This window comes from Aspergillus viridinutans (assembly GCF_018404265.1).
Source record: "Aspergillus viridinutans IFM 47045 DNA, scaffold_4, whole genome shotgun sequence".
Lineage (NCBI taxonomy): Eukaryota > Fungi > Ascomycota > Eurotiomycetes > Eurotiales > Aspergillaceae > Aspergillus > Aspergillus viridinutans.
This window is the reverse complement of record NW_025091220.1, coordinates 2,826,636-2,849,514: the sequence shown is the minus strand read 5'-3', so window position 1 is coordinate 2,849,514 and position 22,879 is coordinate 2,826,636. Positions and strand designations below refer to the sequence as shown.

The 22,879-nt window shown below is 50.1% G+C and overlaps 8 protein-coding genes across 8 annotated transcripts; 5 read left to right on the top strand and 3 right to left on the bottom strand.

The window, feature by feature from the left end:
* Positions 1-400: 400 nt before the first annotated feature.
* On the bottom strand, positions 401-2,453 carry Aspvir_006940 (something about silencing 10 family protein; the record flags this gene model as incomplete). The annotated part of the gene is made up of 2 exons (XM_043270128.1): positions 401-2,205; positions 2,267-2,453. 2 exons carry the CDS (start codon positions 2,451-2,453, stop codon positions 401-403), a joined length of 1,992 nt encoding a protein of 663 aa, XP_043126063.1.
* Positions 2,454-2,932: 479 nt separating this feature from the next.
* Positions 2,933-4,045, top strand: ksrA (3-dehydrosphinganine reductase; the record flags this gene model as incomplete). The annotated part of the gene is made up of 3 exons (XM_043270127.1): positions 2,933-2,974; positions 3,030-3,161; positions 3,215-4,045. The coding sequence occupies 3 exons, from the start codon at positions 2,933-2,935 to the stop codon at positions 4,043-4,045; spliced, it is 1,005 nt and encodes a 334-aa protein (XP_043126062.1).
* Positions 4,046-4,872: 827 nt separating this feature from the next.
* Positions 4,873-5,978, top strand: Aspvir_006938 (sterol desaturase family protein; the record flags this gene model as incomplete). The annotated part of the gene is made up of 2 exons (XM_043270126.1): positions 4,873-5,352; positions 5,424-5,978. The coding sequence occupies 2 exons, from the start codon at positions 4,873-4,875 to the stop codon at positions 5,976-5,978; spliced, it is 1,035 nt and encodes a 344-aa protein (XP_043126061.1).
* A 714-nt stretch (positions 5,979-6,692) lies between these two features.
* Aspvir_006937 (60S ribosomal protein eL6) lies at positions 6,693-7,641 on the bottom strand (the record flags this gene model as incomplete). The annotated part of the gene is made up of 3 exons (XM_043270125.1): positions 6,693-6,845; positions 6,949-7,284; positions 7,528-7,641. The coding sequence occupies 3 exons, from the start codon at positions 7,639-7,641 to the stop codon at positions 6,693-6,695; spliced, it is 603 nt and encodes a 200-aa protein (XP_043126060.1).
* Positions 7,642-8,077: 436 nt separating this feature from the next.
* Aspvir_006936 (uncharacterized protein) lies at positions 8,078-9,478 on the top strand (the record flags this gene model as incomplete). The annotated part of the gene is made up of 3 exons (XM_043270124.1): positions 8,078-8,128; positions 8,248-8,813; positions 8,932-9,478. 3 exons carry the CDS (start codon positions 8,078-8,080, stop codon positions 9,476-9,478), a joined length of 1,164 nt encoding a protein of 387 aa, XP_043126059.1.
* A 1,044-nt stretch (positions 9,479-10,522) lies between these two features.
* Positions 10,523-17,115, top strand: cch1 (calcium channel protein CCH1; the record flags this gene model as incomplete). The annotated part of the gene is made up of 5 exons (XM_043270123.1): positions 10,523-12,157; positions 12,208-14,574; positions 14,633-15,296; positions 15,351-16,117; positions 16,168-17,115. The coding sequence occupies 5 exons, from the start codon at positions 10,523-10,525 to the stop codon at positions 17,113-17,115; spliced, it is 6,381 nt and encodes a 2,126-aa protein (XP_043126058.1).
* A 1,479-nt stretch (positions 17,116-18,594) lies between these two features.
* Aspvir_006934 (uncharacterized protein) lies at positions 18,595-19,143 on the top strand (the record flags this gene model as incomplete). The annotated part of the gene is made up of 1 exon (XM_043270122.1): positions 18,595-19,143. The coding sequence occupies one exon, from the start codon at positions 18,595-18,597 to the stop codon at positions 19,141-19,143; it is 549 nt and encodes a 182-aa protein (XP_043126057.1).
* A 494-nt stretch (positions 19,144-19,637) lies between these two features.
* clrD (histone-lysine N-methyltransferase Clr4) lies at positions 19,638-21,578 on the bottom strand (the record flags this gene model as incomplete). Its single annotated transcript, XM_043270121.1, has 3 exons — positions 19,638-20,089; positions 20,137-21,172; positions 21,522-21,578. The coding sequence occupies 3 exons, from the start codon at positions 21,576-21,578 to the stop codon at positions 19,638-19,640; spliced, it is 1,545 nt and encodes a 514-aa protein (XP_043126056.1).
* Positions 21,579-22,879: the final 1,301 nt, after the last annotated feature.

Here is a 22,879-nt window from a genome sequence, read left to right as displayed (position 1 = left end):
GCTGAATCTAGGACGTTTTAGCGAGACGTTTCCTGACCTGGAATTTGTCGAACACTTGCGATGCTGAAGGGGTGAGAGACATGCTTGAGTCCATCTCTGCTAGGATGGAAGAATAACACATGGTACATCAGCCAGAGAGCTTGCGCTGAAGTTTCATGTTATCAATTCAGTTTTACTTGAGGTGGTATTACTTCGCTTTGTGGATGCAGAGTATCACTGAGCATCTGATGGAGAGGTGCAAAGGTGAAGAGAATGGAGGTGCAGGAGAAAAGTAGAATGCAAGAGATTGAAAGAGGTGTATATCATCAGATGGTTATATATGTACACGCAAACCCATATTTTAGAGAACACAATGAACGCCCGTTGTGCATGTATCCAAAGAGGAAAGTTGAACGATGATCTATAGCTTGACACTCTTGACCAGGTTCTTCTTGATACCAGTAAGTTCACCACCATATCCACCAGGACCTTCACCTCCCTTGTACATCTGGCGGATACTGGCGAGCTTCTTCTTCTTCTCTTCAAACTTCTTCCTCTTCTTGACACGGGGGTTGCGGGAATCCTTATTGCGCTTCGGCGCAAGACCCTTATTCTTCTCAATCTGGTAGGTGATGGCACGTTTGCCGTCTGTTCCAATCTCCTCTTGGACCTCCACACGTCCGCCTTCGCGTGCTGCGGCCGCATAAGCCTCTGCGCGAGCCTTCTTTTCGTCCTTCTTCTGCTTGGAGCGGGCCGCGACCATATCGTAATACTCGTCATCGTCGGTTCCGGATCGGCCGCCCCTGAGCTCCTTGGCGAGTCTATGGTCTTCCTCATCACTGTCGCCGCCAAGCTGCTCCATCTTGTCTGGTCTTTGCTTACCACGCTTCTCGGCTTCAGCATTCAAGCGAGCTTGACGATCCTTCAACCGCTCGCGATAAGGCAGATCCGCATCACCACCAGCGTCTCGACCAGCTGCACTGCGCTTGTTGGCCTTCTGTGCAAGCTGGGAGGTGTAGAAACGCAGCGAGCGTTTCTGCCTGGCTTTTTCTTCGGCCTCCTTGGCGGTAAGAGCATCCTCATCACCAAAGTCGGAGTCTTCAGCGTCCCGTGCCGACTTGGTTTTCTGGCTCTTGCGCTTTTTGGTGGGCTCTGTGACGAGTTTCGAAAGGTCTGCAAGGTTCGCTTCCGTCTCGCGTAGCTTCTCTGCTCTGCGGGCTTCGGCTTCCGCCTGTGCTGCCTCGGCTGCGCGCTGGGCTTTAGATAGTTTCTTTTCGTTCTTCTTCTTCTTTTTCGGTTCCTGCTCTCGCTTGCTCTTCTGGACTTGCTCCTTGGTTGTCGATAGAGGGGCATCTGAGTGCTGCTTGCTCTCTTGCTTCTTCGTAGCATCCTCCTTGGGGATTTCGGGAACGGAGAGATCCTTGACTGTCTCCCAGAGCTTTCTGAACTTGACTAATGACCCCATGACTGGGTGAGCTCGTAATTGAGCGGGCGGCAGAGGAGATGGTTTCCCAGATGCGTCCTGAGACGACGATAAGAGCATGAAGTACATGCTAATCGCTCCCAGGTAAGCCGACAGAGCACGAAACTTGATGACGGGAGCCGGAGCTGGTCCCAACATCGCTTCCTCGTCTTCCGGCGCCTTCACGGCTTTGGCAGCTTTTTCGAGTTCGGCATGTTTTGCTTGAAGATCGACAAAATCTCTCGCCAACGGCTCGAACTCAGGATATCTCGTCTTCAGGATTTTCAGCTTCTCTTCTGTGCTCATTTCGTCCGTAATCTCCACCTGCGGAAGAACTTCCGTTACCACACCAGCCTCATCTTCTGCGTCTTCCTTCTTGTCAGATTCAACCCATTCCGTTTCGTCGAAGCCAAAGTCTTCCTCGTTCATGGCTTGTAGGTGCTTCTGTTGGAGTCGCTTTGCTTCCGCCTCTTCTTCGAGCGCATCAGCTTCGGTCTCGATTTGATCGGCGTTGTAAAGATCCTTCTTGGACGTTCCCCACGCAGCAATGCCTTCCTCATCTTCTGAAGCATTCGAGCCAGGGCTATCGCCACGGCGGGGCTTTTTGGTCTTCGATGAACCCATCCCCATTTCATCATCATCATCATCATCATCATCCTCATCTTCATAGACATCTTCTTCGTAATCTTCCTCGTCGTCTAGGTCGTCCTCGTCCATAGACTCGTAGCCCATGATCTCCTCGTCGGATGGCTGAAGCGCTTCCTCTATGGGACACAAAGTCAGGAACGGATAGGACGAATGCAAAATGCAACTACTCAGACAAACCTTGCTCTGCCACTTTCCTCCGTCTCTTTGCCTCCGGGGCTTCTTCCAGCAAAATGTGGTCGCGGCCCGCTTCGAACTCATCCTCGGAATCGTCGAACCTTTCCTCGAAAGCAAACTTTGTGCGCTCAGACTCCTGAGTGGAGTTCTGCTTTGCAGGGCGACCGCCCGCCTTCCTTTTCTTGGCCATTTTCGAGGAAAATTGGCGATATGAGCTTATTTTGACCAAGATCGACTCTGTCGAGTTGATGACTTTTGCGATAAAATTCTGGGATTTACTTCTCACCGCCGTCGCAGCGCTAAACTAAGTCAAGTATGTTTGTTTTATTTGTCTATTTACCTATTGATACGGGCGGGACATCGCCCAATAATACCAAACCCGCCTGGGAGCTGGTATCGGCGAGTACGGAAATTTCTGCCTCAGGTATCCAGGAACTTTTGTTGTGAGCTCCTTCTTCACTAGTTGAGACGCCGACGACCTTCAGGCAGGAGCCCATCTAAACGAGGATCATTGTTTATAGCCGCTTTCTTCTTCCTCTTCCTGAATCTTTCTTACTTGTTTCTATTCTCATGTCTCAAATTCATTCGTTTATACCCTCTGACTCTTCCCCCGCTACACTGGGAATTTCACTCATTCTCTGCGGTCTTATCGTATATAGCGTATCCAAAATGTTCGGCTTTCGAACAAACCATTTCCCTGTTGAGGGTCGGGTACGTTGGGAACTCTCATTTTAGACCGTACTGCATGCTGAACATTTCTCTGCAGACCATTGTTGTCACTGGTGGTTCCGATGGAATGGGCAAGGCTGTGGCGTGCCAGCTCGCTGAAAAAGGTGCCAACATCGTTATCGTGGCTCGCACGGTCCAGAAGCTCAGAGAAGCTCTGGAGGCCATTAAGGTAGACAGACTCCCCGTCTCTGCCTTCAATCTATGGTGCTCACATTAGTGCAGGGAACCGCCAAAGACGTCAAGAAACAAAGATTCCACTATATCAGTGCCGACTTGACAGATGCCGCAGAATGCGAGCGTGTTATTGCCGAGGTCACTGAGTGGAATCATGGTCTCGCTCCAGATGTCGTTTGGTGTTGCGCTGGCTACTGTGAGCCTGGTTTCTTCGTCGAAACCCCGGTCAACACACTGCGAAACCAGATGGACACCGTATATTGGACCGCTGCGAATACAGCACATGCGACTCTCAGGAGCTGGCTCAAGCCCATTGCCCCCAGCCAGCAGGTACCGTTGCCTCAGAGACATCTTATCTTCACCTGTTCCACTCTTGCTTTTGTCTCCATTACGGGATACGCTCCATATTCCCCGGCCAAGGCCGCCATTCGATCTCTGGCCGATACTCTGAGTCAAGAGATTGAGGTGTACAACGGTGCTCGGGCAGCGAGAGCCAGAAATGCAGCCCCACCGGCCGATGTTAAGATCCACACTATCTTTCCCATGGGTATTCTCAGCCCCGGTTTTGACAACGAGCAAGAACTCAAGCCTCAACTTACAAAGGAACTGGAAGCTGCCGACAAGCCACAGCGTCCGATTGAAGTCGCCAGGGCGTCGATTCAAAGCTTGGAGAAAGGTGACTATTTGATTACTACGATGTTTGTCGGCCACATGATGAAAGCGAGTGCTCTTGGTGCCAGCCCTAGGAATTCGATCATTGTCGATACTGTGACAAGCTGGCTCAGTAACCTGGTATTCCTGCAGGTGATTCCTGATCTCCGAAAGAAGGCTTTCAATTGGGGCTTGAAGAACGGCGTTCCATCATCTCAGTCGAAGTAGGAGTTTGGTATCGTCATGTTCCTATTGTGCGGTGTATTCTTAGATACCCTCGAGCATTTTGCTCTGTCTCTTATCGTTATTGTGATGGTCCTGTGCTTTAGCCTCAGAAGACTGATAAATGAAATTAGTAGTATTATTCTCTTCTACTTGCTAATTGCTCATCGCCTAGTTTGCTTGTTCAATTATACTCTTGTGCCACCTTTGGACTTTTGCAACTCATTAAGCGAATGCACATACAGGAGCCAGGCACATCAGTATTCTCATTAGTTACCTCGTAAATCTATAGAAAGCTTGGTGGAATGATTGGATGGAATCAAGAATTATGGCGACGTGTCCTAAGATCTGTCCTAAGATGCTACTCAGAATAAGTATTCTGACGATCACGGGAAAGCAATATATATACAGTCTTGATGCAGATAACAGCGTCCTTTTCATTCCTTGTCCTTACCTGAACATGGTCTTTGAACGATCGGATCGCTACCTTCATTTAAAAGGTCCCACTTTCCAATCACGAAGACGTCGTCAATTTAGCAAGCGCAACAATTGCATTGTTCTACTTTCCTGCATTCCTGTAGATGATTGCTTTGCTGACAGTGACGTAAAGCTTATCGCGATCTCCGCAACTAGGCAAACTTGTGCCCTACTTAGTATTTCTTGCGGACCCCAGCCACAAATATCGCCATGTCAGACACATCTGCAAGTTGCAGGCAAGAGATTGCATATTCTACAAAATTACTTCAGCTACAGACCTTGGGATATGCAATTGTTGAATCAAACAAGCACATCTAACACTTATACCGAAGGCTAATGCGCAGATCGCAAACAAAATGGATGCGCTCTTCTCCCTGCCAGTCCTTTCGCTATTTCTCATTCCTACGATTTCCTCGTACAGCACAAGCCTCAACTTGTTATTCTTCTTTATGACATGGTCGACCCTTGTGCTGTCGCATCCTCCTCTCAGGGTTGAATTGTTCGGTACCATGGCCGTGCGACTCTTCTTTTACGTCTTTCCCTCGGTCCTCTTCTTCCTGTTTGACGTCTTGACGCCCTCCGCAGCAGTGGTGATCAAGGCGCATGGAGAGATTGGCCTTCCTGCAGGAAGCAAGCGCAGCAAAATCCGAGCAAAGGACTTCAAAATCGCGGGATGGGCGCTGGCCAACCTTGCTTTGAGCATCGCCGCGCAAGCCGCCATTGAGGTCGTTCGCACCAAGGTGCTCGGAATGCGCAGCGCTCTCAAAGTGTCCATGCGATTGCCGATGCCCTGGGAGATTGTCAAGGACTTGTTCCGAGGCCTGTTCGGGAGAGAGGTGAGTGATCTCGCATCCCTTTGGGAGGATAAACTCTGTGGCCTGTATTTGACTCATTTGAGACGCTGTAGATCCTAGCATACGCTGTCCATCGCTACGCCCTTCACTCCAAGCAATATAGTGTCGCAAAGTACCATGAATCATGGTATCACTCACTGCGCGCACCGTTTCCCCTCACTGCGCACTATGATCACCCCATCGCATACCTCCTCGCCAACTTCATCCCAACATACGCACCTGCCATGCTCTTCCGCCTCCACATGCTCACCTACCTCCTCTACCTGTCCATAATATCCATTGAGGAGACCTTCGCCTTCTCCGGGTACTCTGTGATGCCGACGAGTTTCTTCCTGGGTGGCATTGCGCGTCGCACGGATGTGCATTTGCTAAGTGGGGCGGAAGGGAATTTCGGGCCTTGGGGTATTCTGGACTGGATGTGTGGGACGACTGTCGGCGATGGTGAGGATGGAACGGGTAGTGTTATAGATGATGCGCAGAGTCAGCTTAGCGCTAGCCTGGGCCAGGAGGGGGATATCGATGAGAAGATTCGAAGGGCTGTGGAGGGGTCTACGAGGAGGTTGAGGAATGGGAGTCGTCGTCGGTTGCGGAAGCAGAGGGATGAGTAATTTTTGGGGTTTGTGGGTTCATGAGGTCATGGTTTTCTATATGGTATGGGTGCGATTGTCACTTTTATATTTTGGATTTGGATGCTTGATGATGCGGTGGCATGGGCTACTACTCCGTACAGACTGTTGCGCTGGCGTTCTCGAGACAGCTCAAAGCGAGTATCCTCGTTGTAAGGTCGCAATCGCATGTTCCTTGGGACTGATACCCGCTGTAAGTGATGTCGCTTGGGCTTCGGATAGAATAAATGAGATGGCGATGTGCACGACGCTGAAGTTGGAAGTTGGAACAGAACCTGACAGTCCCTATTTTTGGATCTCGACCTGAACCCGGAAATGAGAGATGTATCATACTTAACATAAAACGATAACGCCCAGCCTAGTCTTTTCAAGGGCACGTGTAACAACTGGAAAAGGTATTCTTTTTTTTTCTTTGACATTTCGGCTTTTCTTTAAAGAGGTCCTGCAAATCGGGCCACGCTGGAGGAGACTTTTCGTTGAAACAAGGAAATGACAACCGGTTTTTCCGAATTGACCGCAATCCTAAGCAAAGACGGAGTCCGTATCGAGTTACATTATTTCATGAACTTGTTCCTCCCGCGCTGCAAAAGAGATATGCGATCCCCAGGGAGTGGGGACGCCCATTTGCAATCCAAGCCGCCCCTCGCGCAAGATTTCCTCCACAATCACTACCGAACCCGCGGCCGCCACGCACGTTTACCACTTCATCTCGTGGGGCTTGTCACCGTTCCGGAGGCTGAAGGAGCTGGCGAGGTAGCTGCCGAGGAAGGCCTCCTTCTTGACGGAGGCCAGGATGGACTGGTCGACGGCCTTCTGGTCGCTGGCACGAGCGCTGGCAACCTTCTTCTTCTGTTGTAAACAGTCGCATATTAGTACGTGTTGTCGACTCACAACGGAGTAATTTCCTCCTCCGTCGTGCATAGGATCCAGTTGATCGACAGAATTCACATACCTCGGGCTTCTCTCCCTGCTTGAAGAAAGCCTCCTCGGTCTTCTTCTCGGCCTTCTTCTCCTTGGTGAAGTAGTCCGAAGCGCTGACCTTCTCGAGGACGCTCTGGTCGACGCTGCTGATGTCCACACGCTTGCTAGTGGCGATCACGTAGCGAGAGTTCACCCGTCTGAGAGGAACACCGTTGATCTTGAAGGGACCGGTAACGAGGAGGACACCCTGGTCAAGGTGCTTGAGGAGGATGACACGCTTGCCACGGAAGCGACCGGCGAGGAGGATCAGAATAGTACCGGGCTGAAGGCTTTCCCGGAGCTTGGTAGGACGAAGAGCCTTGCGAACCTGTTCAAACGCACAAGCATGTCAGAAAACTCTTGTTCCCATTAATCCGAACACAATTGCAAGCTATGGATATGCAGATATATCCCCGGAGATGCGATTTCCCTTATCAATTCATGTTCACATTGACACTGGGCTTGATCCACACACAAAAGCGGCATCATTGACCGGCGCAATCGTCGCATTCATTCATAAATAAAACCGCATCTCCAATCAAGCATTTCTCTCTGTATAGGGCGTACTGACTTTCTTGGGCTGCGTCTCGTCATCAACGGGGTACCATTTCTGGGCCTTCTGAGCCGGAACGGTCCTCTGGCCCTTTCCAAACTGCTTCGTCTGGCCAACAGTAGAGTCCGACATATTGGCTACCGGGGACGAAGGTGGTCTGAAAAGAATGTAGGAGGGGGTGGGTGGTTGTCGACGGCGGGTGGTTGTTGGATTGAAGTGTGACTGACTACTTGCGGCCCCGGGCGGAAATCCTGAGGTTTGTGGGAACGCGAGCCCTATCAATTAACCGAATCGCGCTAGTGCCGATTTGGAGTCCCTGATAAGGTCACTGTTGCTTGCCTGAGGTGTCCAGCTCCGGTCAACCATAGAAGCCTTTAACGCAATGGAAGCTTTCTCAGCCCCATCATTCTTGAACTGACGTACCTACACTTCTGGAACCCGTTGCTTCAGAGCTTACCAACAATCACAACAACACCGTCCCGCCTCGAACAACATCACAATACGGCTGACAAATTCCAGCTCTACCATCTTTTTCCACCTTTACTCTTCATTCTCATAGACCTTCGCCATGTCTATAGCCCCGCTCATTACGTTCAAAGCTGGTATCTGTGACCTTGATGTGAGTATCTGCCACTACAACCCCGACATCTTGACCATAACCTCTGTCTATCAAATGGCCACGATTCGGTCTGGCAACTGCTTTATGACCGTTACTAACACTGCTTTTCGTCTGAGCAGGTGTCAAGTTCAAACCCCGTGGTCAAGCCGAAGCCTACTCCAGGTTACATCTACCTCTACTCCGAGGATGAATTGGTGCACTTTTGCTGGCGTCCAAGAACCGCTCCTCCTGACCAACCCGAATTGGATCTCGTAATGGTCCCATCAGACGGGACCTTCACCCCGTATCAACCAGCTGGCAAAGACGCACCCACAAACGGCCGAATCTTCGTATTGAAGTTCTCCTCCAGCTCGCAGCGCTATCTATTCTGGCTCCAGTCAAGATCTCAGCATGAGAGAGGCGATCCTAGCTGGTTCAGCCCCAGAGATCTCAAGCTAGGCGAAATTGTCAACGAATTACTTCAGGGTGAAGAAGTCGACGTCGCGCATGCAATTGCAAACCTTCCCAGAGGTGGTCCTTCTAGCGGCGGCGACGACGATGAGACGATGGAGGATGTCGAGGGCGCGGACCATGATCCAAGCCACAACCACGGAGGCAGTGGAGGTGCCGGCCTGGACGCTACGGGTGGCGACATCAGAGAAGAAGGAGAGGAAGCGAGGGAGGGTGGTGCTGACGGTGGAAGAGCGTAGGTACATCTTCCTGCTTCTGTTCTACCGTCCCCATTGGTTCCCGCACCGAAATTTAATTCCTGGTTTTTGACCATCACTGTACTGAAATTTTCTGAGCTGATCTGGTCTTCTCAGGGCGGCCGCCGACTCAACCCCTTCGTCTGTTGTACAGAGCTTCTTGAGGTCCTTACAGGGGAACCAGAACCAGTCCCAAGACCCCGACAGACCTTTCACAACGCTACAAGACCTCCTTTCGCCATCATCTACGATCCCTTTTCTAGAGTCTGCGGACGATCGAACCGTTGACAATCTCTTAAGCTATCTACCACCGACCCTCCTTCTTTTAGCGCAGGAATCCGAAGATGTGTCGCTTGCTGAGACCGATCCTGAGATCGTAGAAGCCGCAATGCTCTCGCTCGACCTGTCGCAAAAGAAGAGCATATTGCGGAAAGTCCTTCATTCCCCTCAATTCTCACAGAGTCTTGCTAGCTTGACTGTTGCTATCAGAGATGGCGGCCTACCAAGCATAAGCGAGGCCCTCAAGATCCCTGTTGAAAATGGTGGTTTCATGCACAGAGGAGGTGTTCCTCTTGGTGGCGGGGATGCTGTTGAAGCTTTTCTCAGAGGCGTTCGGGACCATGTTAAGGAATCGGATCAGGAGAATCAGATGGAGACAGATTGAGCCGCACGTCTCGTACCAAAAAGCTTCCTGTAACTACCTCCTCGTGTCATGATCTATCCGTCCACTAGAAGCGTCGTACTCGCAACAGAAGATTTACACTAGATAACCAAAAGCCTTGGGTGCTGCCGGTTCATCAATCCTTTGGACACGTTGCAACTTGAAGAAGCAACTTGAACTCCCAGCTTTACTGCTAGCAGTTTATGGGCAAGACCAGGTGCTGAACTACGCTCAAAGATTGCGACGAGCTAAAACACCCCGGGCAAGGCGTAGACTAGCAAAACCCAATCATTGATAGAGTACTCCGTAGGTTTAGAGCGATATTTCTCCAATTGGTTACGGGATCACAGGAGATGGACTGGAACCTTCATAGCTCATTAGGCCTGGGAGCTAGGCTATATCGCCAAAACCTCATATTCAAGGCAAACAAAAATCTGTCGCTGCTGTGAACCATGGAGTTAACGAAGAAGGAGACGGAGCAGATAGCGTTAAATGATCCAATTTCCAGAGTAAGAAATTAAACATAGCTAAATTTGGATGAGCCACAAGCGTGGGTTCCGGAGTCTCAGGTTCCATCGCATCGCAGGTGAGACCAAGTCCAACGAACCACACAGAGGCCAGCTTACGGGCCAACCGCCCCAGTTTTGGCCGCGTTGGCGCAATCCAAGCAAAGCTCCGCTGCTCACACTTGTTCAATAATATCGCGATCCCAAGGCGATTTGTACAGTAGCCTGCTTTTTCTGTCGCACTGGCCTTATTTTCTCTCTTGACAAGTTGACAAAAGCCCGTAGATTCCCGCTAGTTTTGCAGGCTGATAGGTACGGAAGAACTGGGGTTGGTAGAGAAGAACATACCCGCATACTTGGCAAGGCAACAACAGCAGTAAGTCCCTGAACGGCAAAAAATAACTTAGCAGAAAGCAACACGTTTTCTTTATCTCTATTGTTGAATTGTCCCCTAACCGCAAGACATTATTGACACAGGTACGGTTTCCACAGCTGCAGTCTGCAATGTCTACATTCGGCTAGCGCATTACACCTGCCTACGATGGCTTCGAATAGCCACAATCGCGCCTATGACGAAGACAATGCTCTCACAGATCAATCGATTCCTTTACAAGACCTTTCCGGGCCGTTGGAGCGCAGTCAGGCGAGGACAAGTCGCGTGGGAAGCAGATTTCTGTCGAGACGATCTTTGAGAGGAGGCTCTTTGAGTAACTATGAGAGGGTGTCGGAGGAGTCCCCTGTTGAACCCCCGCCAGTCGCACGGCGTGCACATCCACAACATGCTGTCCGTGATAATAAAGATGCGTTCCATGTGGAGGATCCGGGGACATTTGCGCAGGCAATGTCGGCGGTGGGCCTCAGCTTCGACCCGACACATAGTACCACACATTCAGCGCGACGCCGCGAATCTAGCTCCGACCTGACGAATGTCCCTCTCGATGACTTTGGGCCGCAGGAAGCTGAACACTACCCTTCCCCAACCGATACCTACGAGGATAATGATACGGCCCCGTTGACCGACCATCGCTTTCTTCAGCCCATCAGCGGAGCTTCTCACCACTTTTCCGGTGGACAGGATGACCGAAGCAGCACGCGCAGCGACCGTTTCCCTCCGGATTCGCGTCCAGAGTCGCGTTTGGGTGATGATCTGCCACACCTTGAGAGCGGTTTGGGTCGGAGACGTCGCGGGAGCAGCAGCGCTGGAGATAGTCGGGCCCGTTCTTTGTCTCCTTCGGCCACTGGATCTGCTTTGCAGCGTGCGAGTTCAATGATGAAGTCGATGTCCCAGCGTGTTGTTAACCTGAGTAATGAGCCGGAGGTAATTGAACAAGCAATTATGAGAGAGGAACAGCACAGGAATGCGCGACTCGAAGAACCCCCGTCGCTTCCCTCCTTGAGTGGATATGCACACGATGCGCCGTCTATCGGAATGCCTGATGATCAAATACCCCGGACTAGAACATCGGCGAGCAAAACGTGGAGGATGTACAACAATCCTCTGAGAGGCAAAGCACTCGGAATCCTGCGTCCGGACAACCCTATACGGGTGTGGCTATGCGACATACTAGTTCGTCCTTTCATGGAGCCTTTTATTCTGGTTGTGATCATCATTCAGACGATATTGCTGGCTCTCGAATCCGCAAAGTCGGTCTGGGATCATCCGCGATCTGTGCGCTGGGGCTCTAATCCCATGGACTACGCTTATTTTGTCATCTTCGTTATTTACACATTGGAGCTAATAGCCAAGATCCTGGTGTCGGGCTTTATCATCAATCCGGCGGAATACAGTACCCTAGATCGATCGATGGGGTTGAGAAAGGCAATCGCGGAGAAAGGGAAGAATCTACTTGCACCGCAACGGCAATTTGCCTCCAAACAAGCCTCTAGCACTCCAGAGCCACAGCAGGCCTCAATTATACGCACTTTCACTGGCGGTTTCGATCAGTTGCAGCCAGAAGTCATCGATGACCCTTTACAGCCACGCCGCGTGCGACTCGCACACCGTGCTTTTCTCCGACATTCGTTCAATCGTCTCGATTTTGTCGCCGTCGTAGCATTCTGGGTGTCCTTCTTACTCTCTCTCACCGGTGTTGAAACTCGCCAGCAGTTATACGTGTTTCGCATGCTTAGCTGCCTTCGCATCTTGCGTCTTCTTGCGCTCACCAACGGCACATCAGTAAGTTGGAGAACTTCATTAATTTGATTCCGGTAGCTGATTCAGAACAGGTCATTCTCCGAAGTCTCAAGAAAGCAGCTCCCTTGCTTGTTCATGTTGCATTCCTCATAGGCTTCTTCTGGCTACTGTTTGCTATTGTAGGAATCCAGAGCTTCAAGTCGAGCTTGCGACGCACTTGCCGCTGGCTCGGTCGTGACAACGAGACTGACTTTGATCTCAACGACCCGTACGGCACGCTACAATTCTGCGGTGGATACCTCAATGCAACTACTGGCGCCAAAGAGCCTTGGCTAAAAAACGATCTCACTCCGAGTGGTTCGGACCCGAAAGGGTATCTCTGCCCCCAAGGCTCCATTTGTGTTGAAAACACCAATCCGTATGGGGGAACAGTCAATTTCGATAACATCCTGCATTCGCTGGAGCTTGTCTTTGTGATCATGAGCTCAAACACCTTTTCAGATCTTCTATACTACACTACCGACAGCGATTATCTCGCAGCTGCTCTGTTCTTCGCCTTCGGTATCGTCATTTTAAGTCTGTGGTTGGTCAATCTGCTGGTTGCAGTGATCACGCACTCATTCCAAGTCATCCGAGAAGAGAGCAAACGAAGTGCCTTCGCTGTTCAAAAAATCGACTCCGTTGATACGGAAAACACATCTACCCGCAAAACTAGTAGCTTCAAACGCCTCTATGACAAGACGAAATGGCTCTGGATTGGCATCATCGTTCTCGATCTCGCTGTTCAGGCTTTGAGAAGCTCGACGATGGAGGAGGATCGAGCCAATCTTATCAATGCTGTCGGAATCTTTGTAACGATCATTCTTCTTTTTGAAATCATCCTACGTTTTGCGTCCGATTGGCGCAGATTCCACCGAAGTCGCCGGAACTGGGTTGATCTAGGACTCGCGCTCATTACCTGCGTCATCCAGATACCCGCGATCAAGCATTCGGGGCGTCTGTATGATGTTCTCACAGTCTTTCAGATTCTCCGAGTATACCGAGTGGTATTAGCGTTCTCGGTTACCAGGAACCTCATCATGGTTGTCTTTCGTAACGCGACTGGTCTGTTGAACCTGATCATGTTCGTGTTTCTGATTACGTTCCTTGCGTCCATCTTCGCAACCCAACTTTTCCGCGGCCAGATACCCGCAGAGAACAATGATGGTGACCAGATCGATATCAACTTCGCTGATATATATAATTCATTTCTCGGCATGTATCAGATTTTGTCCAGCGAAAATTGGACTACCATGTTATACGACGCAACCACATTTACGTACCCGTTCAACACTGCCTGGATCTCCGCCGTCTTTATTATCTTATGGTTCATTGTGGCGAACTTCATCGTTCTCAACATGTTCATTGCTGTCATCCAGGAGAGTTTCGACGTTTCTGAAGACGAGAAACGGTTGCAGCAGGTCAGGGCATTCCTGGAGCAGAAACAGGTCAGCGGTAATTCTCAGGGGAACCTCTCCCTGTCGAAGATCCTCATGCTGGGCAGAGACTCCAACCGCTACAGGGATCCTCTTGATCATGGACCAGCGGCCCTAGAAATGCTACTGAAAGATGCCGTTGTACGGGAATTCCTTGATGAGCAAGAAGCGCCTACGGAAAGTCGACGAGGGGACAACGTGCCTTTGGAGACTGCCGCGGCCGCGACGGGGGAGACCGTCCGCCCCGGCGTGCTCTCCCGGTGGTGGACGGCCATTACCGCGTCTGTTTTGCGCAGGGAGCCGAATCCCTTCTATTCCAAACTGAAATTCTCTAGAGCATACGAAGAGCTAGATCCGAAGGAAATGGCCAAGGAGGTAGTTTCTGCCGCTGAGCAGCGGAAACGAGCACAGCGAGAGTATTTGATGAGACATCCGAATTACAACAAGTCGCTGTTTATCTTCGCGCCTGACAATCCCGTTCGGAGACTTTGTCAACGCATCGTTGGGCCGGGACGCGGGCATCAGCGAGTCGAAGGAGTGGATCCCTATAAGCCGGTCTGGTATACATTTTCAGCTTTTGTCTACGCGGCGATTGTTGCCATGGTCCTGATCGCGTGCATCACCACTCCGATCTATCAGCGCAATTATCAAGTGCAGTGGCATGGCAAGGCTATGCCGTGGTATGTTTACACTGATACGGGCTTCGCAATCCTGTTCACAATAGAAGCACTCATTAAGGTCATTGCGGACGGTTTCTTCTGGACACCAAATGCATACTTTCGTGGATCATGGGGGTTCATCGATGGAATTGTCTTAATCACCCTTTGGGTAAATGTGGGCAGCTCACTGTTCAGGGATTGGGGCGTCTCTAGAGCTATTGGGGCTTTCAAAGCTTTGAGGGCCCTGCGTTTATTGAACGTCAGTGACAGTGCCAAGGACACCTTCCATTCAGTTATCATCGTGGGTGGATGGAAAGTCATCGCTGTAAGTCTTGGCTTCCTGTTCGTAGTCGGGGGCAAGACACACACTAATCATGTTCTAGGCTGCCCTGGTCTCAGTCAGTTTTCTGATACCATTTGCAATCTACGGCGTCACCCTTTACAACGGACAAATGGTCCAATGCAATGACGGAAGTATAGTTGGCAATTTGGACCAGTGCATCAACGAATATTTAAGCTCACCCTACAAGTGGGACGTTTTAGCGCCGCGTGTCGCATCAAACCCTTTTTACGACTTTGACAATTTTGGGAATGCTCTGTTCATCCTTTTCCAGATTGTCTCTCAGGAGGGCTGGATTGATGTGCAAAAGAGCGCTATGAGTATTACAGGGAAGGACATGCAGCCACAGTCGTTTGCAGCGCCAGAAAACGGCCTCTTCTTCATTGTCTTCAATTTACTCGGTGCCGTCTTCGTTCTGACACTGTTCGTGTCTGTGTTCATGCGAAACTACACTGAGCAGACGGGTGTCGCCTTTTTAACTGCTGAACAGCGATCTTGGCTTGAGTTGAGGAAGCTTTTGAGACAAATCTCTCCGTCGAAGCGCTCGCTCGACCGCAAGAGCAGTAAATGGAAGTTATGGTGCTATCGGATCGCCGTCAAGAAACATGGTCGATGGGCAAGATGCGTGACTATCATTCTTGTCCTCCATCTCCTCTTACTTGTGCTGGAATTTTATCCGGAACCTCGTTTGTGGGAGTTGACAAGGGGTAAGTCTAGCCCTCCTACCCTAGTTTCCAATGTGCTGACTTACACATTCACAGAGGCATTGTTCTTTGCTTTTACATTCTTCTATATTGCAAATGTCCTCATACGTCTCTTTGGACTGGGCTGGCACCGGTTCAGTAGAAGTTCGTGGGACCTCTACTCACTAATCGCCGTCCCTGGTACCTTTATTACCACTATTCTCAACTATCTGCTGAGGAATAATCAGGTCATTGTGGAGCTAAACAAACTTTTCCTTGTGTCTATCACCCTCCTACTGATTCCGCGAAACAATCAGTTGGATCAGCTTTTCAAGACGGCCGCAGCCAGTTTGACGGCCATCGGGAACTTACTCGCTACATGGCTTGTCCTTTTCCTTGTCTATGCGATAGCCCTGAACCAAGCCTTCGGCCTCACAAAGTTCGGTGAAAATGAGAATAACAACATCAATTTCCGAGATATTCCGAGGTCACTCATTCTTCTCTTTCGACTGAGCTGTGGGGAGGGATGGAACCAGCTGATGGAAGATTTTGCGACGATGGTGCCGCCATTTTGCACATATGACAGCGACTTCTTCAATGACGACTGCGGCAGCGCCGCCTGGGCTCGGCCGCTTTTCATTTCGTGGAACATCATCAGCATGTATATCTTTGTGTCTTTATTCGTCTCGTTGATCTTCGAGAGCTTTTCCTATGTGTATCAACGAAGCAGTGGGCTCTACGCAATCAGCCGTGAAGAAATTCGCCGCTTCAAGCAGGCCTGGGCGACCTTCGATCCTGACGGGACGGGGTATATCACCAAGGAACAATTCCCCCGTCTGCTTGGCGTAAGTTCTCTCCCCGAAACAAGCATTAGCAAATCAACTGACTCGATAAGGAACTCTCGGGCGACTTTGCCATGCGCATCTACGACGACGAGTTCACGATTGGACGGATCCTCGAGAAGTGTCGGGTAGATAAAAGGGACTCGCTCATTGCCCATAGAAAAGTGGTTGAAGGGCTGGACCTCGACAAAATGTCCCGGATTCTGCGGCGGATCCCAGTTGAGACGGTTCGGAAGCGACGACAACGGCTGAATCGGTTTTACGAAGAGGTGCTGGTATCCGCGGATCCAGTGCGCGGCATCTCCTTCCACTCAATTCTGATGATTTTGGCTCATTACAATGTCATCAGCGACAGCAAGAGCTTGAGATTGGAGGAATTCCTTCGTCGTCGTGCGCGTCTGCAGCGAGTAGAGGAGGCTGTGCGCCGAAACACGGTGATCGGCTTCTTTGACACGCTGTATTGGTCGCGGGAATTCCGCCGCAAGGTCAATGCGAAGAAATCATCACGAATGACCGAAGTGCCGCAGTTCACCGTCCCGGAGATCTTTGTGGACGATGGTTATCAAGAGGAGTCCGGGGCAGCGGCAGAAGACGGTGGAGTCAGCCCGGGGTCCCAAGATGCCGCCATGAGTGGAGGCGAGAACACCCAGCCGATGCTGTCGCCGATCTCGCATACGCGAGGCCCCTCCAGCCCGACATCATCACGGCAACTGCCCCGGCTGGACACCAACTTGACCGGACGCATGTCCAATGTCAGCTCGCCGACCGAGTGGTCGAGCATCAGTCCGTCGCTGGCGCCAGGAGGCCGTGAACGGTCGCATACCCTCTCGTCCTACGACGCCGGGTCGGACGTGCCCATTAGTCCCGCGGGATCCAACAATTCGCGAGAGAATAGCGCGATGAATGTACAGGACGTGATGCAGTCGTTGGATGATTCCGCCTGGGGCGAGAGTATCCGGCGCAGCTTCACCCAACGTCGATCGAACGGTAGTCAACCGTAAGAATTTGAGACGTGAGTGATGTTGTGATGATTTAGATGTGCGAATGTGTGGTATCTACATGTCTTCTTTGTGCTTGGTCGGTTGGTTGGTAGAGAGCTTTCATTCTCCGGTGTCCATCTCTTGAGATGCATTCCCAGTACTCTTTTCTCATTTGTCTTGTCTCGCACATAGACAGTTTGTGATATTGGTTATTTGCATAGCCGTGGCGCGTGGGTGAATTGATGCTTTTTATCTTTGACTACAATAATTATTCTCAGATCAAGGAGTTTAATACCTCAGATTCTTCGGAAATTCTGATCTAGAGACGATTGGACTCCGGGAATAGGAGAATGATAATGATTATCCGGACAAGCCCCTGGCAACAATATGTAAGGCTTGAATGTGAGCGTATAGTTGAACTTTATCGACAATAAAGGGAGACATTGATGGACGGACTCGGACAATGAGTCGGAAACGGATATTATTGTTGTTAAGTATTGATGGGGAATTCCCTGTTCTATTGCGTGTATGCAGATCAATCCGGATAGGGAGAGTCGGGAGAAGAGGCAATCGAATGCCGATCCGCCGTTTGCGTATGTCATCGTAGAAAACCTCCAGACAATAGCATTCACCCATTCAGGTGGAGAATCTTTAAAGTGACAAATGAATATGAATGGCCTTTGTTCTCAACGTATGTATCATTGTGTTTTCCCAACTGCTGCATTCGTCTTGAATTCATTCAGGTATAAACTCCCCCTGGCGCGTCGCTAGTCGAGAGCTTCCTTGCAGAGCTACTTCTATCTAGTATCTATGTATATGCTATCGACTTATCTTGGTAGTCAATCATTTCCATCTTGAAGATTCCATATTCATCTTTTCTTCTCAGGGTTTTCTCCGTACATCGTGGTCAAACTTTCTTCCCTCTCCTGCCTCCTCTTAATCTCCCTGCGACCGAGTTGATTTGGTCCGGTTGAAGACTGCTGTTGATCTATAAAAGTGTCGGTGAGTCTGCTTTCATGATGGTCCTCTACACTTTAGTTTCTGGATGAGACAGTTTCATTCTAAGCTGTACGGAGTCGCTACAGATGACCTGTCAGTTTTCTTGTTTCATCTTTGTTCTTTCACGTTTATTTTTATTTGCGTCTCTCTGTCTGTCTGTCTCATCTTATCTTTTTTGACTCTTTACTTCATTCGATCTTTGTATTGATGATATACTGATCTTTTCTAGTCCGCGTCTATTGATGATTCTATCTCTCTCCTATTGCCAGACGGCTACAGCAATAGAAGACGTTCTTGATTTCTGATATCTGCCAACTCATACATACATCAACTGGACATATCAGGCAGCGCCTGAACAGCTGTGAAACATCAACACAAGTCAGCCAGCGAGACACTCAGCCCGCACCGCACTTCATCATCGTCACCATCCAACATACTTCAAGATCTACCTACACTCCGACATCATATTCAAAGGGACACCGCACAGAGAAAACCGCAAAAATGCACCCCAATCTCTCCCTCACCACCTCATTCCCGTCAACTTCGCCCAATAACCGCCTCCCCACCTCCCCAACTATATCCCCCGTCTCCTCCGCATCCCCATCGGCCTCCTCCCCATTCAGCTTCCGCCTCTTCCACCCCAATCGCGGCGCCAGCCCCAGCAGCAGCGGAAGCATAAGCATAAGCGCAAGCGCCAGCAGAAGCCGCAGTACAAGCCCCCTCCGCCTCTCCGCGCTCTTCCTCCGCCGGCGCCCCTCAAAAGTCGACCTGGCGCTCAGCGCGGAACGCACCCGGTGCGACGGCGACGCCATCGAGAGCCAGGGCTTGGATCTCATGGAGCCGCGGCCCGTCGATCCGGTCGATTACCGCGTGCCCATGGACGGGAGTATTTTTGCTTCTTCTGCGTTCCCGCGGGTGCCTGACGCCGTCCGGGGCAGGTCGTCGTTGCAGAGTCAGCTTCAGACCCACCCGTATGATTCTCAGAGGGGATTTGTTCGGCCGCGGTTTGTGATGGGGGGTATTTTTGAGGTCATGGAGGGGAGGGATTAATCGGCTTTCGCTGGTGTCTCATGTGGTTTGTTTCGTCTCGCGGGTGAAGTTTGGGTTGGGTTCGGGTCTACTGCGTTATGGATTGATCTGTTGGCGTTTAGCAGGGTGAATTGAATGCGTTTAGCGCTGGATTGGGTGATTGTTTGTTTGTTTGATGCTGGGACGCTGGACATATCATGGATTGGGTTGAATTACAATGTTGCTGCTGCTTTGCTTGTTACTCGCCAGGAAGAGATGTACGTATTCTCCGGATATTGTACATGTGGGGTATGCCCTGAAAATCCATGTCACATTGAAAGAAACAAGTGGCCGCTTGGGTATAGTCAAACATGAGTGAAATAAAGAAAATGACAACTCCGTAAACCGCCCCAACAGATCGCCAACAGGGTAAACAAACCAGTTCAGCCCTTTGCTCAAATAGAATCGCTCAAATGCAACGCGGCGCAGCGCCATGTCATGCCATGCTATGCAGATTTCAGAAGAAATAAAGACAATCATTTGGTGCCCTTGCGCTGGTTCGGCCAGAGCTGACCGCGGCAGTTCTTCTCCCCACAGAGACATCGCACCGCATTGGGATCGACCTTTTTGCCCTCCTCCCAGTTGGGGTTGTAGTCGAACGTCAGCTCGGTGTTGGGTGGGATATTGCGTAGCGAGAAGAAGGCCAGGTCGTACAGCCGGTCGTCGCCGTAGGTCCGGGTGACGGTGAACATCTTGCAGTTCGGGTTGCACGAGTGGTTCATGAAACGCGTGGGAGAGCCAAACTTCTGTCCATCCACGACGTATATCTGGTCGTCATTGTGGAAGAAGTCCAGCCCGAAGAGATAGGAGTGGCCGTGCTGCGAGGTGGCGACTTCCTCGCGCACGTCGGCTTCCTGTTTGGTAATCACTTCGCCGAGATAGCAGTCGATGAATTGACCCTCGCGGATCCAGTCTGGGGAACGGAGGCCTGGCCTCATTAGCACTCTTTTGCATTGATGGCTTTGTAAAACTTACCGAAACCGCGATTGCCCGTGTGGAAGATCTCCAGACGGATCGTGCGACCATGCTGCACGACTCGATTCCAGCATTTCTGCTCGTCACAGGTACATTTGGAGCTGCATTCAATGATGATATCTGTGCGCTTCAGAAACTCCGGGGTCAGGACTAGGAGCCGTGCGTTGTCGTGCGCACGCTGATACGGCACAATGATCTCTTTCGACTCTTCGTCCTGCTCGAGGCAGCCGCACCGCGCAGGATCACAGATTGTTTTGCAATCGCAGCCCGCGATGAAGTCCGCCGGAATATGTGAGACGCCTTTGCGGAGGATATAGGCATTGACGAACTCAAAGTTTGACGCAAAGTCTGCGAGCAGGCCCTCCTCGCCAGGCGCAAACGTCACGGCGGGGCCCTTGATCTTTGACAACTTCCGTTGTAGAGTCTCGTAAAGCTGGCGTTGTACAGGGATCCTATCTGCTAGGATGGGGCCCGGCGTTCCAATGCTAAACGAAATCTCAGAACGCTTGACCTTCCGGGCGCTGGGGTAGGCGCCTTTGAGAGCGCGCTTTTCGTGAGCATCTATGGGATAATACTCAGTCGAAAGTGCAGTCTTCTCTGGCGCTACAGGGGGCAGTTTGACCCAATCAGATTTCTCAATCTCCTTTCTCAGCTGCCTTGAGGGAGAAGGAATAACGACACCAATCGCCTCCTGTTGAGAGCTTGGGCTTGGACTTGGTGTAGACGGATTCTGAATTTTTGGAATGAATACATGATTAGATTTGAGGGTATCAGCATTAGTGATGGCGTTGTTGGTAGTATTGCTGTTAGAAGTGATAGGGTCGTTGTGGTTGCCAAGACCCAGACTGTTAGCATTATGGTGTATGTTATTGTTGCTCAAGTGATTGGCCTTAGGCACAGCAAGAGAAGGGCTGTCAGAGCTTCTATCAGACTTTCTTTTCAACGGGATCGATGACGATGGCGTGCGATGCGTCAGATTCGAAAAGAAAGTGGTTTTTGGACTCTGCTGTGTCTGTTTTGTGCTTTGTCTTTGTGCCTATACCACTAGATCAGCTAACCGGTCACGAGACACGACGCCCAATAAATCTGGTGATGGCAGGGATTCAGGAAACAAAGAAATCCACAACACAACATAACATCCACATGAAGTTCCTGTCAACCTACAGGTTTTCAGGTTTAATAAACACACAAAAAGTCAGGAAAGAATTAACTGTAATTATCCCCAAACACATGCATAGCATGTTATATTCAACGCGTAGCTAGGCTGCTAGGGGTCTGCATCCAGAATTCCAGATGGAGAACAGCAACACTTTCAATAGCCTGCTAAAGAAGGCGGGCCAAGGGACGCGGAACGCGGGTTTGCGGGAGGTTGACATAGCACTTACAGCGAGTCTCCTCTGATCCTCCGAATCAGAGTCCTGAGTCAAGTCGATGACCGTCATTGGAGGAGGTGAAGAGGGCAGGAAAACCCTGCCAACTGCTAACTGCCTGCAGTCTGCAATGGACAACACCAGAAAAGAGAAAAGGAAATGATGTAGCAGAATAGGGGATCCTTCTATCTGTATCTGCAAGAGGTGGGAGGAGGAGAAACAATATGACGAGGTAGATGAGACTCCAGAAAAAGCTGATTAGTGGTGTTAGTGTGGGACTGTGGGTAAGTGAATAATCTATGCCTGTTGGGGGTTAGTCATTGATATTTTGGGTTAGTCATGTCTATCTGGCTAGCTTAGTCATGACTCATGTACTTCTATCAGATTATGCTAGATAGCTATAGATGTTGGCTGAGGGTCACATAGGTGGTAAACTCAGATATAGATGGATTTGATCTGAAAGGATTCAAAGGATCAAGCCATGATTTATGCTCGGAAACTTCTTCAATATCTCAATTAGCATAAAATATCCTGTTATGCATCGAGAACTGACGGATAACGGTCCTGTCAAGTTGCCTGTTGAGACCCCAAAATAAGCTTGCGGGAACCCAAATCAAAGCAGCTTTCTACCCTTTTTACCCCATCAAAACCCCAAAGCAGGTTCCTGACTGACCGAAAACACCACATTAAAATAGCTACATAAAAATTAGATAGTCATGTAGAGGTACTATCTCTAACTCGAAAATAGCTCTCAGAATTCAATTTCAAGCATTGGTGGTGGAGTAATTGCCGTTGCAAGTTCCCCATACAAACTTGGTCAAGTTGCTCTTCTAGATATGGATGTATTTCTTGGCATTGATATCCACTAAATTGATGACTAAGCAGGCTTGCCGTTGTTAGTTAACAGCTGCGGCGCTGCCGGAGGTACTGAGGGTAGCCTATTAGAGCCCCGACGATCCCTGAGTTTAAGCCTTGCCTGCTCAGAGTTTGAGGCCCGGGTAAGGCCTAGATAGACTACAACACCGCCTGGTAATCATACACACATCCACACACATAAACGCACTTGATCCAATATGTTCCATACAGTCGAAAATTTCATAGAGTTCTTGTATTTCCTCTGAGAAATGCATTTGAAAGGGAAATTACATTATTGATGATAATATGGGGCTAATTGGGATTGAACAGAGGAAATAATGACATAAAAAGTTGATGTACAAAACCATGATCAATAGTCACATGAAAAAGGGGAAAGCTAATTCCAGTAATCGATGATGCATCCCTGTTCAGCTCTATTGTACAGCATGACAACAAGGCGAAGAAGAATTTGCAGACTGAGCCAGCTCAATGTAAAAAGCAGGCCTAGGCGTAGTCGA